This window comes from Scomber japonicus, chromosome 8, assembly GCF_027409825.1.
Source record: "Scomber japonicus isolate fScoJap1 chromosome 8, fScoJap1.pri, whole genome shotgun sequence".
In the NCBI taxonomy this organism is placed as follows: Eukaryota; Metazoa; Chordata; class Actinopteri; order Scombriformes; family Scombridae; genus Scomber; species Scomber japonicus.
The window spans coordinates 11,189,664-11,206,906 of NC_070585.1; the positions used below are offsets into that span (position 1 = coordinate 11,189,664).

General features: G+C 40.8%; 1 protein-coding gene across 1 annotated transcript in view; it reads right to left on the reverse strand.

Moving 5' to 3' along the window:
- The window catches only part of gria1a (glutamate receptor, ionotropic, AMPA 1a), a 61,602-nt gene that overhangs the window by 30,262 nt on the left and 14,097 nt on the right, over positions 1-17,243 (reverse strand). Inside the window, exons 3-9 of the mRNA XM_053324343.1 lie at positions 15,849-16,088; positions 11,946-12,130; positions 8,876-8,929; positions 6,147-6,305; positions 4,501-4,668; positions 3,430-3,534; positions 3,156-3,266 (exon numbers count right to left, since the gene is read on the reverse strand). Of these exons, the coding sequence (XP_053180318.1) occupies positions 3,156-3,266; positions 3,430-3,534; positions 4,501-4,668; positions 6,147-6,305; positions 8,876-8,929; positions 11,946-12,130; positions 15,849-16,088 (1,022 nt within the window). The remainder of the gene's footprint in view (positions 1-3,155; positions 3,267-3,429; positions 3,535-4,500; positions 4,669-6,146; positions 6,306-8,875; positions 8,930-11,945; positions 12,131-15,848; positions 16,089-17,243) is intronic.

Consider the following 17,243-nt stretch of genomic DNA (forward strand, 5'->3'; position numbering starts at 1 on the left):
TCAAGGTCTAGACATGGGAGGAGGGGAGCAGGGGGTGTTTCCCACTGTGTTACAGTTATCTGGGTTCTCCTGCTCTTTATGGTTGAGGTGAAGGTAATCATTGTTACACATGGAAACCCCATGCCCACTGGTAGAGAAACGGCACCCCGGGGAGACAGCAGAGCGAAAGGTCTGGTGAGCAGCGCTTCGAAGTTGAACCCACAGACACAAAGAGACACAAATGCGTGTGTGCAAGTGCACACTTAGGCGCGCTCGCACTCGTTCACACAAACAGATGTAGCATGCCATACTGAAGGTGCTCTGGGACTCAGTGTCATTGACCTTGGACAGTTCTGCTGAGATCTGCTGTCACTCAACCATGTTAAATATAATAGAAATACACACATACACAAATACAAAACACACATTAAATGTACAAATGCAAACATGTATGAAAGTTAATTAGTGTTACCACTGATACAATCATTAAAAACAATTAACCCACAACCTCAAGGGAGTTTTGTAAAATGATATAACTTGCATGCTGCTATTCCTTTCTGAATACCTATTAAAATAACTACTTATTGTCATAAGGACACTCATATCGAGCATGAGTGACATGCTCTACCACTCTGCCTGGTTGCTTGACTTGCTCTGCTGACTTTTTTGCAGATACTGCCAGGTGGTGCTGAGAGGGTCACCTGCTCGTACCTTCCTATCTGGTTTGGGCTTCCAAGAAGGCATAAAAGGACTGCTTTTCGGGGAGTCTCTCTCTCTATGAGTCAGGCCTACAGCAGGGCCCTAAGCCCTTTGTTTTCCTTTGTTAGGTTTGGTGCACCTGCCAATACACTTTACACGATATTGTCATTCAACCACACACTGCTTACACAACTGATGTCTCTCCTACTTACACACCCCACTAGTAAGTCAATATGTTTATTTGTTTGAGTTAAATAAGTTACTTTTTGATTGATATGTCTCTGTGTGCCCCCCCCCCTGCCAGTCTTGAGCCAGGCGGTAAAAAATGCTAAAACTAAACCTTTAAATTCCAGTCAGGGCCTGGTTTTAGTACAAAGCCACGATCGTGAAGCCACCAAGCTTGAGTGCTCCATTAAACACGGTCTGCTTCACTCCTCCAGATCTCCTGCTAACCCCGGGCTTGCCTGTGTGCGGAGGCTGGGACAGTACGGATTGCAGGGGAGCACATCGTCATACCTGCATGTTGGCAAAACAACACGCTCACCCTGGAGCGACGACTCAGTGAGCACAAAAAGTTATAAAGGTGTAAAAACTCTACTGCTACCCCCACAGCCCAATAACTGTTCACACCTTATCTCTTCTCTTAGGTTCTGAGACAGAGAACCAATTTATCTTCCTAGAAAAGGGGACGCTGATAGGAGATTATGTCAGAGAGTGTTATTTTGGGTCTGTACTCTTGGGAGACTGCAACCTTCGGCTTTAAATGAGTATTTTCATGAGTACATCTTTATTAGATGCCAACAGGGTGCATTATTAGTTTAACACATTGTATCGGATACTCTACATAACTTCCATCTAATGCTGCTTGGTGTCATTTTGTCTCATGTCATGTCTACACCGCCATTCATCGATGCACTGCCTCTAGAGATCTTTGGTGTGCTCACGATTTCCATTTTTTTGCATCAGGACTTCAGGACTGCTGCATTCACATCACGTTGGCAGAATATAAATAATGAAAAACTGTTGGTGCAGTTAAGGAGTATTCATGCTTTATTCAAACTGTTCCTCACAATGCTCCCTGTAGTCACACATAAATGGAAAAGTAACCTGAATTAACCATTTTCACTTCCAGCCCTTGCTTATCAAGTTAAATCAGGTGTGGGCTATGTAGCTCCTTTTTAATTACCTGGATAAAATGTATTAGAGTTAATTTTGGAGTCTGTTTAGACACTAATGGAGCCAATTTGACACAGATTTGTTGATATTCAAGCATTATTTTAGAGATGTGGTAGCATAAATTCATCATATTTTGATGACAGCTAGGCAGATGATGTTTTGACACTTGGGTACCACTTATATCACTTTACACTGTTACAGACTCAGCTGTTTCCTATTGATGCCACAAGGTTTCTGATTGAAAACTGTCTTCAGTAAAAGAAGACTGCAAAGATTGTGAGTGTGCTTATGCTTTTTACTTGTATTTTACATGGTCTCTTGGCTCCATCACCCCCACTATGCCTTTATCTGGTGAACAGTGAATTTCTCTGAAGGAGATCACGTAGTTGGAATTCTTTACCCCATTAACCCTCACAGTGGAGATCAACGGTCCGCACTGCCTTGCTTGACCCGAAGGCTGCTGCAGAATGGCTTAAATCAGCTAGTGTATTTTTCCACACAGTACATCCATATATTGGATAGCCATATCTCTGTCTCAGTTCTACAATATTACACTGGCTGCAGTGATGGCCAGAGATAAAAGACACTTGAAAAATGCAGGAGATGTAGAAAAAGAAGCAGCGCTGGGCATCAGGTGTCTTCAGAGACGAAATATACTCTCTGATATTAAATTTTTTAACATGATGCAGACACTGAGAACATTCTGTACCTGCAAAGATGTACAGCCATTTTCATTATTTTTGACTGTAGATCAGACAGGTATTGTTAGCCATGATCTTGACATGACAACCTAACTGCCATGAGAGATGGTCAGATTTGCTGCTGTATTCTCAAATCCAGCCTCCTTCACTGACAGTACAGTAAGGCTTTGTGATGATTTCCAGTCTGTTTTTTTCATGTCTCTTGACATTAAATGTGAGGTTGTGTTGTCCTTGTGTTTCCTTTTAAATGCACAGTAAATATGTACTGTGTTGAGTCTGCAAATCATCAATAGTCAGTATGCCAGTGCCCCCAATACAAAATTCTTTACCTGTGTTGTACTTGCCAAATAAAGTGATTGTGATTTTGATTCTGTGCAGGCAGCAGTCAGATGGGGAAAAGTTAGCGGGATAGAGTTGGTGAAGGGAAGGAAGAGAGGGAGATACAATCACAGATGTCTGCTCAATTCATTTAAGGGGCTGAACCTAGGAGGAACTCTATCATAAAAGAAAATGAAAAACGTTACTCTGTCTTTCTGTGTCTCAGTCTCTCCCATCACACCCTGCCTACTACAGATCCCTAAACCTCTCTATTGTACTCACCAAGATAGTGGTAACTATGTAAGTTCGGTTCTGCAGGCCGTAGGTTTCATTGCTGCCTCTCATGAAGCTGGCGGTGGTCACGTACTTCTCATCCTCATTCCAGTAGCCGACCTATAAAAAGGAGGATGAGTCACCAAGCAGACCTTTCTTGAACTGATTGAATACTATTAAAGAACCTCAAGTGAGCCACGGAGTTATTTCAATAATTGCTTTGAAGAAATTATTTCTAAATGTGGTCCTTGAGCAAAAATACATATCTTAAATACAGGCTTACCTTCTTTGGTCCAGATGGGGCCAGTTCCATGACACTAACAGTGTAGTTAGTTCTACGGCCTTTCTCATTGAACTGAATGTGACCAGTCAGTCCATCTATGCGGACCTGAAATGGAGTAAAAGACAATGAAGAGGTTATTCTGACTTGCCAGACGGATAAATAATAACTGCTGTGAAGCATTATTCATACAGGATTTTTTCTTCATGTCTGTGCACCGACAGCTAGCATTTGCATGTCGTGCTTACACGCAATGCATGTTAAGCATAGCTCACATGTGTTTGTATAGTATTCATTTGTGAAAAGTCCACAGTGCTTGCGTCCCCACGGAGGCGAATGACAGACGGTGTGCATGTATGTGTACAGTGCAGTGTGTTTGTCTGGGCTGTGTGATGGAGTTAATTGAGCGGACACAGCTTCAATCTCCAGTATATCTGCAGGCAGATGGCTAGATTGACTCTGAGCAGGCCTCTGCACAGCCACTCTTCAGACAGAGCCTCGGGGTGCGCACACACACACTCACACACTCACATGCAGTTACATATATGCCCACAAACATGTTGAATTTATTATGCATTTAACCCATGTTAATAATAGTAAACAAATAAAAGAACAATATGACTTTTAATTGCCTTTTGACTTAGCAACTGTAATTTTGTCAAGAAAAAGAATCATTTTCCTTGTTCCTCGATGTACACATTTATTCACACATACATGAGTGTGTCTGTGTGCGCATGAGATCAACAAGTCTCACAGCCAGTCCGGCATTTCCATTTCATTGCCAAATATTACATTTCTAAACTCAATTGCTGTCATATTCCATGATGATCACGGCTGAGTGTTATTGCCTGCAGGTTTTGTTTACTATGCCATGATGTCACATTTGATACTGGAGAGCTCTCCTACGACTTAATGTGAACTTTCGACGACAGAATGAGACCTAATTTGTTCAGCTAGCCCCAGCTCAGGAGCTGTTAGCCAATGTGTCACTCAAGAATTTGTGCAAGTGCATGCACGTGTAAGTATGTACATGTATGTGTGTGCATTTGCATGTTTCCATCTATGTGCACAGACCTGCTGCAAAGCTCGCTGGATATCTATTCCCTGTCCCCAGGGAGCTGGTGGGTTGGCAAGACACTCTCCAGCGTTGCCCCTGCGAGAAATGTCTATCCTCTGTCTCCTTAGATTCTGGAAAGCCGTTGACATGACCTTCACCCCGTCATATGTTAGAGCACCTGTGTACTGTGAAGAGAGAGCAGACTATTCAAACAAAAGCAAGCACAGTTCTGAAGAGTGGTGGGGCAGCAGTTGAAGAATGAGCTTTAAATAGGTTTTCAATTAATTCCACAAGTGTACAAAAGTTTACTTAAAGTTAGAGTCAGCAATTTTAATCCAATACACTTTTTGTCAAATTCAGCAATATTGCATCACAGTTCGCTAGCTGTCTGCTCTGTGTGTAAGCTGTTGTCCACACACAGCACTGGCCCTATAATTGTATGGCTCCGACTAAGCCACACAACACTATTCCTGCCAGTCAGCAGAGGACAGAATGGGGAAGTCATCGGAGCAGCTATCTCTGTGAGGACACGACAGTCCCCTGTGTCCATATTCTCACGGAGACCCCCTCATTTTTTTTACACTACAAATCTGTTTCTATATACTTTAGTGAAGCGTAATCTGAGCGGGCAGCTGTTTAAATCACACAAATATGTCGCTGTATATGGGTTTTCAACGTATAAACTGTATCGATGAAATAATAAATACAAATACAAACACTGTTGATTTCTTCCCATGTAGCTAACATGCAAACTATTTTGGTTCAGTGAACTTCAGCTATTAGTCAGCCTGGTGAAGGTAGTTTGTCCAGCTGCTGTCCTCTAAGCTCTGCTGCAGCTGACAGATGGCTGTTTCTATGGACAGAGACACTATACGCCGCTTGAGTGAGATGTAGGGAGGCAGCAGAGAGGAGGACAGTGTGGATGGACTGTTGTGCTCACATGAGACATATTTTTTTTCTGTTCATGATAATGTGTGAGAGGAACAGAAGTGACTCTACAGCCGACGCATCGCTCTGGATTCTGCCATATTTCTCTTTCGGTCGTTGCCATAGCAATACATGTCCATGAATTTGGGTGGTGGAACTTCTGCAGGAGAATGAAGGGAGGGATTTGTATTTGTTTGGCTGTTAAGTTAACATTGTAATCTTTGTCCAGAATGTCTGACTCTACCTTTAAATACACTTCAAAACATCAAATACCTCTGTAGTTCATTCCAGTGTAAATACACTTCTTGGAATTGTAATGAGTCCTCCATCTCAGCTGGTTTGACAGTTGTTATGGCCAAAAATCCATTATCATTTAATAGGAGAAATTCCAGATCTGAAGTACCAAACTCAGATAAAATCAAGGGTTATCCATCCACCAAATTTAATGGGAGACCTTTCATAAGTTTTATGCAATATGCTGCTGACAGTCACCAATAAACTAGAGGGTACTGGGGAAATGTCAGCCTTCTTGGCTGAAGTAACCCTAACCTCACACAGAAAATCAGTTATCAAAACTCCTGAGCTGATCATCATGATTTAGTTTATAGTACTTTGAACATGACAGAAAAACTCTTAGTAAATCCAATGGTACGTTTCTACTTTTTGCATGATCACTTTAAAGACATAAAAGGGAAACTAATAGAGGGAAAAGAGAAGAAGAGGAGAGCATAAATACTTTTAGTCCACTCTTGGGCACTTTGGAATCTTTATTGTCAAACTCCATCCACTGCTGGACGATGCGGCTGACGGTGGGCTCCGAGTTGTTGACGAGCTGGAAGCCGGTGATGTTTGCCCCACCTTTCCTCAGGTCTGTCAGGTCAATGTCCAAGAAACCCTGTGACAGGAAGTGGACAGTCAGAAGATGAAATAGACAGGTAGGAAAAGAAATATCTCTGTAGTGAGGACACTGTAGCCATGCAAATTCTGAAAAGTCATCTGTGTCCTGCAGTCCAGTAGTCTAGTAACAGCTGTTTGGTTCCCAAACTTAGGAACCTTTTTGGCTTATGATCCCTTTAAACAAATACATTTCTAATTTTGATGCCTAATTGCAGAAGGGAAATGAGCTGTGAGAAGTTCCAAACAGTGATTATTTCTGCATAGATTATTTAATTTAAAGGATTTTAAAGGGTATGAAGAGGTCAAAATATCCAGTATTTCAAATAAAAACTGCAAAAATGAGAAAAACAGCAGAGAAAGTTAACATAATTTTGTAGGACAGAAATTTGTTTTTATTACAATCCATTTAATCATCTTGGGACCCCTTGGGGCGGGCACTAGATGATGGAAAAACACTGTGGCACCAAATGATGTTTGTTTTTCAGACTTTTCCTGAGCCCTTTTTTGCTGTGAGCCACTGGATAATTTTACCCCTAAAATAATTCATATAAAGAGAAACAGACAATGAATTGAATTTGGTTATAACTAACATATGCAAAAGGTGGTGAGGGTTTGCAACTAAGGCATTACTTTGTCTTAAGGGGTCATAAGTTGAAACTGTTAGGAACCAGTGTGAGCATGGTGCATAAGAGGGTAATTTTGTAGAATGCACTACATTGAAGTTACTGTTTTAACTTTATCAAAAGATCAAGTGTTAATTGCATAATGAAAATGACAAATCCATCATTTTCACTTAGAGAGGTTATCCCAATTGAGCAAACTCTATCCCAGTGTTTTTCTGAGGGACAAGAGTAGTGATAAAGAAAATAGAAAACCTAATTTCATGCTGGGCAAAGTCCAGAGCTCATCTCTGATAGACTGAGTCCTCATAGCCTACTGTTAACAATGGAAGAATCAAAACCTTATAGGCCGCTGTGAACAATGCAAGGCATGCCTGAGGGAGAGCAGAATAGCGAAAGAAGCAATTTAATGTAATGGTATCTCCTACTTGCATTTTCTCTCTCTGACTATTATGTGGGGAAGGCAGTTTTTCAGCGAGGGAGAAAGGCGAGAGAGAGAGAATGAGAGGCAGTCTCTCAGCAGGCTGCCTGTCAGCATGGAGAGAGAAGATGCACACAAGTGGGACTGGGTGGTAGTAGAGGCAGAGCAGGAGAGGGGGAGAGGAGTTTTGTCTGTGATTTGTCATAGATTTAAGAACAGTTTTGACTGATGAGAAGAGAATGTGCCACTCCTGCCAGGCATCTGTCATATACCTTTCTCCCTTTTTTTCCTTCTCTGCTCTGATGTTATTTGTTTCATGTCATTTGTCTCTGAAACCCTCACTTGTCTTATTTGATGTCCATATCCATACCGTAAATGTGTGACTGGTCAACAGCTCCCACCTTAAAGGCAAATAGACACAGCTGGTTGTTGAGTAGCTTAAAGTTCAAATTATTCCACGCCCGTCTGCTTCTTTGTGGAAGGTTGGCATGGAGACAGGTACAAAATGAAGGCTAGCACAAGCTTTACGAGACAAATGGAAACGAATCTCTCCACCACCCCCCTAATGTACCTGCGTGTATTGCCAGGTGTCCATATTTCTCAGCTGAGCAGACAGACTTGTGTCTTTTTTTCTGCTCCATGTATGAGCTAATGCAGTGCAGTGAGCTGAATAGGTTACTATAGAAACTAGCCTTTACTAACACTGGACATCCGACAGATATCATAACCACATTTATGTATTCACTAAAAAATTCTCTCTTTTCTCTAACACACTATGCTCTATTTTTCAGATAAAGACTAAAATACACAGCTGCACACAAGTAAGTAAATTAGGAAAATTCTTAAAAAAAAAATAAAATAAAAAAAGGTGCAAGGAGACAGAAAAAGTAATTTTTGTGCAAACCTTTTTATGGACCCATTATAAATGACTGTGGCCACTTTGCATATCAGCTGTTATTACCACCCAAGCCTTATCATTTAAAATTAAATCTGGCAAACTGGCCAGACAAGAGAGATTGAGCCAATCTAAAACTCCAGCAGTGAGAAATTGTTCAAGCCAGCAGCTGCATATTAATGTTGTTATTACTAAGGCGTCTGTTGATGTCAATTTTCTCTTCATTTGGTTGCATTTAGTAAGCCTGAACACTGCTGTAGGGGTCTACATTGAGAAAATGGCAGCAGACAAAGAGAGCTAATGGATATAAGCTTGCATACATTGACTGTCTGACCTTTTGTCTGTCACTGCAAGACTGCACAGACAGTCACACGTACTGTAAGTCTCCTACTGCGCTGCTGTTACAGAGTGCCTGCAGGTTTGACAGTGTGGTGAAATAATATATGATGTAGCTGAAGAGGAAAATGGCACGAGAAGTTATAAAAGACGTAAAGCCGCTACTTCCTGGCAGCATTATTAGGCAAGTCTATTAAACTAGTGATAAAGTAAGTCTGTAATCCTGTTAAGCACCATGTTTAATGGCAATGTAAATTCAAAAGAAACTCCCAGAAAGTATGTATGTGACTGCTTACCAGGTTAGCCAGGATGTAGTGGTAGCTCTTTGCATTCTTGCCCTGCTCGACAATCTGGAAGACAAGGACAAAAGAGAAATAGGGAATAAGAGGTGTGACACAAGAGCAGAAGGTCAGTCAGTATGTCTGTGAGTATGTGTATGTACAACTGAGAGGACGAGGGGAGGGTTTTGACAGTGTCACAGCAGTATACCTACAACAGTGTACTTGACCCTGTACAGGACAAAGAGACCAGAGCAATGGGAAATCCAATGTTAAAAAAATGTTGTTATTCATCTATAAAAAGCCAACATAGCAACATTACCCACTCCATAAAATCAAGAATCAATGAATTCACTTAGATGTTGTAAATTGTTTAAAAATGACTTAATAATAGTAGTAGAAATGGATGAATACATCAATTAATATTCAACTCTTTAAGAGAAGTAAACTGCATTAAACATATTCCACTTAATGCTTTTACCTGTATGTAACACTGTATACTGTACTATATTTCCTTCCCTCCTCCCCCTGAGAGTTCTGGTGTGATCTTTGATCCAATATTTAAATCACTCCCCTGGAACTTCATCGTGATCTAACAATATCATCAAATAATGCAATCTGTCATGCTGAACTGTGCACAAGCCCCTCTCCCACGCGTACACCTTATTTCTCTCCTGCCTGTGCTGCCGTCATTCTCTTCACCGCAGGCGGCACAGGTCAGTCGAGCACTGATGGCAAGGCCGTTTTGAGTAACACAGCGAGAGGTGTGTAGTGTAATTCCAGCATCAGATTATTCATAAGTGAAATGGACACATTGGACAACACTTTGACTGACATTTAAATGGAGCATTAGATGCAACAAAAACAACCCCCTGCTCCCCCTCATTGGAGTCTTGTTTGCTGGTGGCCCTTAAGGGGACTGCTATACAAGACTTGTGTGTATATGTGTCATCACAGCATACTGGGGAGTCACATAAAATAAGGCTGAGTGGGCAGCACTAATTTAAATCCATGCACCATCCAATTAAAAGCCCTAGCACAGTGGATAAGCAGCTCATTTCTGTGTCTTTGTTCAGGCATGACCTCACACATTTTTCACTGCTCTTTCTCTCTGTGAGCATCTTCCCTGGTGTATACTTCGGGGAGTGCAGTTATTTGTTTGTGTGTTGTATGTGTGTGCATCTAATGATGCTGTAGGTCATGACAGAAGGTGGCATTTGTTATTAATGGTGACCCCAGCACAAGGCAGGTCCCCCGGCCGAGCCTCGGGCATGGAAAAACAAGAGGGAAGGAGGATAGACACACACTATCGCTGACACCAATTCACCCGAACACCAACAGAAAAGATAAAAAACACTATATTGTCACAGTGGACTGCAAATAGAAATGTTTTGGATGTAAGTAGCCTTTTTAATTATACATGCAAATTTGAAGAGTCATTCAGAGTTCAGCCTCACGAGAACAGGTAATTTTTTGTCTATCTGTAGGAAAACACACTCTGAAATATTTCAGCATATACGGAAAAAAGTCATCCTACCTCTGAATACTGTCAGTGACATTATCATAAGACAATCTGTGTACTGTATGAGATGAAAACAGGAATGAGTTTAAAGGGCAGAAGAGGAAAAGATGTGTGTGTGTGTGTGTGTGTGTGTGTGTGTGTCTGTGTGTGTGTGTGTGTGTGTGTGCACGTGTGTTCGCCATTGTTTGGGTGCACCGTGGAGGCAGGGAGCAGATGTGGGTGATTGATGGTGGCCGTCTAAATGGAGAACTTCTCAGGCTCAGCTCCTGTAAACTGGTGAGAACTGATGCAATAACCTTAACTTCAGACACTGGGCCATCAATAACATTTGCACTGAGCACTAATAGTCTTCACATACGGATGGGGTTGTGCACGTTTGTGCGTGTGTGTGTGTGTGTGTGTGCATGCATGGTGCATTTATGTACATCACATGTGCTTTTTCCCCCCTTATATACAACAATGTCCAGAAACAGAAAAAAATGATTTAAATCTGACTGAAAAATCGTAAATCATACAAGTGACAAATCCAAAATAACGAATGTGTTACTTTTTCTCTGCATAAAATTGCTTGTATGCATAAACTCATTCCAGTATGTGTATAATGTGTGACTGTCATTTAATGACTGCTGACTAAATGACTGTTTCTTTGGTTGTCAGTCTCTATGTTATTGCACAGCACAGACTAACGGCACATTAACCAGTCAAATTTCTTAACAATTAAAACAGAGTTCTTCATTTCAGACAGAGGTAGACAAAACTAGGTTTCTCATTTCATGAGGTTAATGTGAAATTCTTTATAGTTAAAAAATAACAATGGATCCTTCCTTTCAGACAGAATTCAATATAAGCAAGCTCCTCATTTCTAAGCAGTTAGTTTTGCCAGCAGATATAAAACTGTCATTGGTGGATTTCATTAGCTTTCTGTACCTAGCTGAGCAACATTAGCTTCCTTGAGTTGGTGGAAAACTTTGCCTCTGGCTTCCTTTTTAATGTTTGACTAATTTGAAACAATGACCTCATAAAAGGGTCTCATAAGTACATTTAGATAGCTGCACAAATTATATCACACTAACAGAGAGGGCTGAGGCTAAAGCAGTAAGAGTTATCTGGTCCTATTGTTATTATTATTATAGGAATAAAGGAACAATCAGTACAGGGGTGAATGAGAAGAAACTCTAACACTGTGTTATTCATCTCTCTTATAATTGATGCACCAGAGTCTAACCTCCACAGTAGACCACCAACCATTTTCCATACACATCACTTCTCTACTAATCCTGCTTGTCCACTTTTTTTTCATCCAAAAATCTCTTTTAAACTTTGCTCAATATATTTTTTTAAAAGTCCTTCCTCCAGGTTGATTAACTGTTAATTATAACAAGTCTGGTATGTGTCCAAAAGGAACATTACCTGATCAAGTCAAACTTGCATTATTTGGAGCCGATGTATAATACACAATGCAATTATATTGTGCTCTGAGGTTGCAGTGTTTAGGCTATAATTGGTATATAAATCACAGCCTTACACAATGTGCAATCATTGAAAAAATTGAGAAAAGCTCTTTACCTTTTTCAGGATGCCAGTAAGTCTCTCAGTCTCACAATCAATAATAATCTGACCCTCCTTCCTCTTGTCCAAATCCTGGAACACTTTCAAGAAGGAGGCCTCCGTCATGGTCTCCACGTTAACCGAGGTCACCAGCCAGTTCCTCTCTGCTGCTGTGTCCAGAACTTTCTGCAGCACTGACAGGCCTAAAACAACATGAGGAAGAAGGAGAAAGCTCTGACTGAACTGTGAAAAGGGACTGAACATGGGCAGATTAAGATGAATGATGTGACGAATGACGAGTCGGTCATCTTCTGAGAGCGATCCATGAGTCTATATCTTATTATGCAATAATACAATTATGGGCAGGTTAATTTTATGTGTAGTTACATTTTGGGCTGCGAGATTAATTAAAATAATTTGGGAACAAAACAGAAACCATGCAGAAAATCTAACTGCTCTTGATGAGCTTATCCATCAGAATCTCCCCTGCAGCTTCAGTGATAAGTGTAACGAGTGAGACAGTCATTAAGCACTCTGACACATACAGGTGTGCTTTTCCAGCTCATACAGTGCAGGGCTAAATAATCACCACTTTCAGACTAACAAATAATAAACCGACGCATCATATCAGACCTGTCGTGTGCTATGACACAGCCAGGTTTACGTCCTCCAAGCACCAATTACAGGTGGCGCTACTCAATTGTACTGTCATCAATACGCTGCTGAAACACTTGAGCATTATATAGGCAGGGCAGCCAATGAGCTAATGGCTCATGCTAAGTCAGGAAATAAAAGGCGATTAGAGAACACATTGATCTTGAGCTCTGATTTACAGTCTGACTCACTGTTCTACTCCTTTGCTGCTGGCAGTAGACCAATCAGATTCCTCTCAAGCTGGCAGCCACAGTTGTTCCAGAGAGTAAATAAAGTAATTTCTCCCCCCAGCAGACTGGCAGCCATTACCCAAATGATTTAAAGCAATTACAAAATTCAGAAATGTAAACTAATACATGATGTAGCTGTATTTGTTTTTCCTCTGGTAAGCTGGCAAACACACAATGTGTTTTGCATATCCTCCATGCTTGTTTGCTCGTGTTCGTGGAGGCATTTTGTGCATATTGAGCAAATGTATAAATGACTTATCGACGACAACAACAACACCAGCCCTGTCAAAGAAGAATGAGGAATGCAGTCACAGCATCTGAAGGATGATTGCTCTGCCTTTTTTGAATGCACACCAGCTGCTCTCCAGGCAATTCATGCTGCCTATTTGACATCAGGTCGTTAAGAAATAAAAAGATGGATGGTGTTTCACCTCCATATATAACCATTACACAGTACATGTAAATAAGTACGACAACCTGAAAAAATGTGAGGATGTTCGATGGGAGTGATACACGGGGGTTGGTCAACCTTATACTTAAAAGCATAAATGGAAAGCTACCTACATGGCACCGTTTGGGATGTCTCTTTCCAGCCACTGCTCATAAGTGAATAATTGGAGTCTTTGTGGTCAGATTGATCAGTAGCTGTGAAACTGATGATAGGCATGGCAGCACTAGAGGCAGTTAATCATGGCTTTGAATAAGGCCAGTGGGTCCAGAGGAGAAAACACAACTGTTTTTGCATGGAGTGGAACTGCTGGTGCTGGTTTCAGCACCATGGACAGCACCATGAAATCTACCCAGCACTTCTTTGACTTCTTTCATCCCTTCATTCTTTTGTTTCTCGCCTTTTAACAACCTTCCTTTTTATTTACAGGTCTATTTGTTTATTTATTTGTCAATCTACTTTAAGTATGCAAGCACATACATAAAGACATGTTCCAACACTTAAGAATAGAGCTGGGAAAGGTTGAAATAAATCTCATTAAACGCTTAATGTTGAGTATGATCTGTACTGATGAATTACAGAGAGACCTGGAGTCAACTTTACTTCAGTGTTGTTAGTGTGGCTTATCACTCTGCATCTTCTATCATCCCCGCCCCCCCAACAACACCACCACCACCATTCTCCCTCGCTTCTTCCCCTTTTTATTTTGGTCTGACAGTGTTTGCATTGAATATTCTCTCGCCTTTTTAAATGTAGCTATGTGGCTAATGCACCACCATAAATCAGAGCCAGCCTGACAGGGAGGCTTGTAGGACTAGCCAAGGTAAAAATGGTCCTCCAAAGGCATCCTGGAAGAGAATAATATCATAATGGAATCTGGCTGTCATAAGCAGCCTTCTGGCCAGAGGGAATACACAGAGACCTGGGCACCAGGCAATTGAGAGTAGAGAAAATGACACTTTGAGAAACCATTTTCTGAATATTGTTTATGATAGGTTTAATGGGCTATCAAATTTGTTTTTCCGTTCGTGGCTTTTGAAAATAAAAATAAGAGGCATTTTTATTAGCGGACGCTGTGCAGTAAGACAGCAGGACAGATGTCTGAGATGGGAGGAAAGTGATAATGTGTATTGTATATTAGTATGTTCTTTCCCTCAGATAATGGATTGAAATAGCAAGAAAAATGATTAATGAAACCACGTCTAATATAAATACATGACACTAGAGATTCAAAAACAACTCTTCATAAACAATACCACCAAGTTGTGTTTAAAAAAGTAGGATGTTTTAATGAAATATTTGAAAGAAGCCTATGCACACGCACACACACACATACCAGACAAATTCCTCACAACTGAGTATGATTTTTCTTAAAGGCTTAAAATAACCCTGTAAGAAAGGGTGACTGCAGTGTAGTATCCAGGCAACAGAGGACTACTGATATGGGTTTCACTGGCTCCATCCCACCACTCAGTCATACAGGGATGACCCAGCGCATGCACACACACACACGCACACACACACACACACACACACACACAAACACACACACACAAACACACACACACACACAAACATACACACTACCCAACAGTTTGTGAGTGGATAATGAAGGGATCACAGCAGATTAAAAAAATCTGTGGGACATGTGTGATGCTGCAGCCATCATGCATCAATGGGACAACAGACCACTGTGAAATCTTCCCTGTCACTGCTCAACAGTGCACTTTGCAGAGTGACGTGATGGCATCTGTCTTTTAAAGCTGACTTGATCCTGCTTATTTGTCTCACACAAGTCACAAACATGAGGAGATAAAAGTTGCAGTATGCCCACACGCTGTATGCATACACATTTGCCCGTGCAAAAAATATGCATGCATTTGGGCATGCACACAAAGTACACCCTTTATGGTCATGCTCCAAAACACAACACCTGGGACAGATGGTATGGCATTATGGGAAGTGTATAGCTGAATGGCGAGGAATAAGAGGAAGAGAAGGGAGCAGGCGGCTGACAGGTGTGCTGCTTTATTTCTGTCTGCCTCTGCGGAATTGTTAGATGTTTAAATTATATGCTACAGCATCTTTGGAGTGTTTTTTTTTTCACTGGCAAAGAAACTGTTGCAACATGGGTTACTGCTGAGGACGGCTCAATAAAAAGCTTAATCTTTTGTTCCATTGTGTGATTTATCTGCTAGTCAGTGCAGGTCAATGGTTCTTTTCTGTGTTTTCTGTCTGTACAAAGATGGTGTCCTAAAATAAATGTTCCGGTGACTGCTCATTGCTACACAATGGCTACGATTGACCCCATTGCTGTCGCCATGGCAATATGAAGACGACTAATGGTAGTTGATTTAATGACTGATACTGCCTCTCACTGTCTTCACTGCAAATGTGCAGTGGAACAGCACATTTTATAAATATTAAGACATTCTGTGTATTTAAAGATATCTGAGTTGAAAATCTCTATCTTTATTTATATTCTCACTTCACAGCCACATCTTTTTATAATAAGATTAATATTATATACTAAAAATAACAATAATGCAATATGATGTATGAAATCAAAAAGGCTACATAGGTTCCTACCTGAGTCAGAACTGTACATGTAGACAAACTTGGTCCATCCATAGTGTTCGATCACTCCCACCAGAGCATCCTGGAGCTCAGGCCTCAGCTGGATGACAAACTGGTTGGCCGTCTCAATTGGGAAAGACGGTGTGACGAAGCAGACATGCAAAGCTCCGCAGAAAGACATGAGCATGTTGACTGTCTTCCTGTCGTATAAGCCAATGATGGCATACACACCTTTGGAGAACTGGGAGCAAACTGTGAACAAACAAAAGAAAAAAAGAAGGAAGGTGAAAAATAGATTAAGTCAAATAGATTAAAGATTATGGTATACATGTATTAGGCACAAAAAAATCCCCGAGGCCCACACAGTAATAAATATGTTAGTGATCCATTGTGTGATTTATCGGCTGGTCAGTGCAGGTCGATGTCTCTTTCTGTGGGGGCGCCCTGGTGGCCGCCAACCATGAACCACAACTTCCTTGTTTTTTGTTTTTTTCTGTCTTCTCTTCTTGTAAAAAGACAGCAGTCTAGATTAGAACACAATGAACATCATCTATCATGATTTTCAGTAGTGTACATGTTACTTACTGCACGCTAAAATGAGTGAAAACACCTTTCTTATAGCAATAAACATAGTTAAGACTTGTAGGATTTCCAAAAATGAGCATTTGCTTCCTCCATGGATTGAACAGCAGACCCCAGTCTGCAAAGCAGTATGCAATAAAAATGTTTATCTGACTTTATTTTCTCTCTTGTCTCTTATTGTTATGTGATCTGTACATTCTGTATATTTGCAACATTAGGCTCATAGCTACATGTTTGTACTGTTACCTAAATTATATCCTAAAAATGCCCTCATGTGAGAGGAAGAGGTTGTCTTAAACATGCCTTTTTCATAGCAGATAATTTGACTCATTATAGCTGGAAAAGGTCTAACAGCACAGTTTTATTTAGTGTTGCACTAAGCCATGACAATAGACCAGTATGAAAAGGGCCCTGAAACTGATGCAACTTAATGGAATGAATGCAATTGTAATTGATTTCATTGTAAACACCTGTGCTTTTCCTACTGTAAAATGTCAAAATGTCTGCCATGGAAAACCTGAATGAGTTGAACTGAAGTGAACTGAATTGAAATAGTGTGCAGAAGGTTATATTGTGTTTCCTTTCTCTTATTGTGTCCCTTTACCACAGTACTGGGAAGCATCTTCACTGTTGAAAAATTATCCTGAGGCACCACGTGGTGATTATGAATTTTCAGCTGAAAGCAGCTTTAATTGCCTTGTCCATTCAACTCTGTATCATGTTCATGCAAAGATGGCCAGTTTGTCCATCTGTATACCACCAGTCTGTTTCCTTTTGGTGAGAGGTGGAGGAGGTGAAGGCAGATTAGAAGTGGAGAGGTTAATC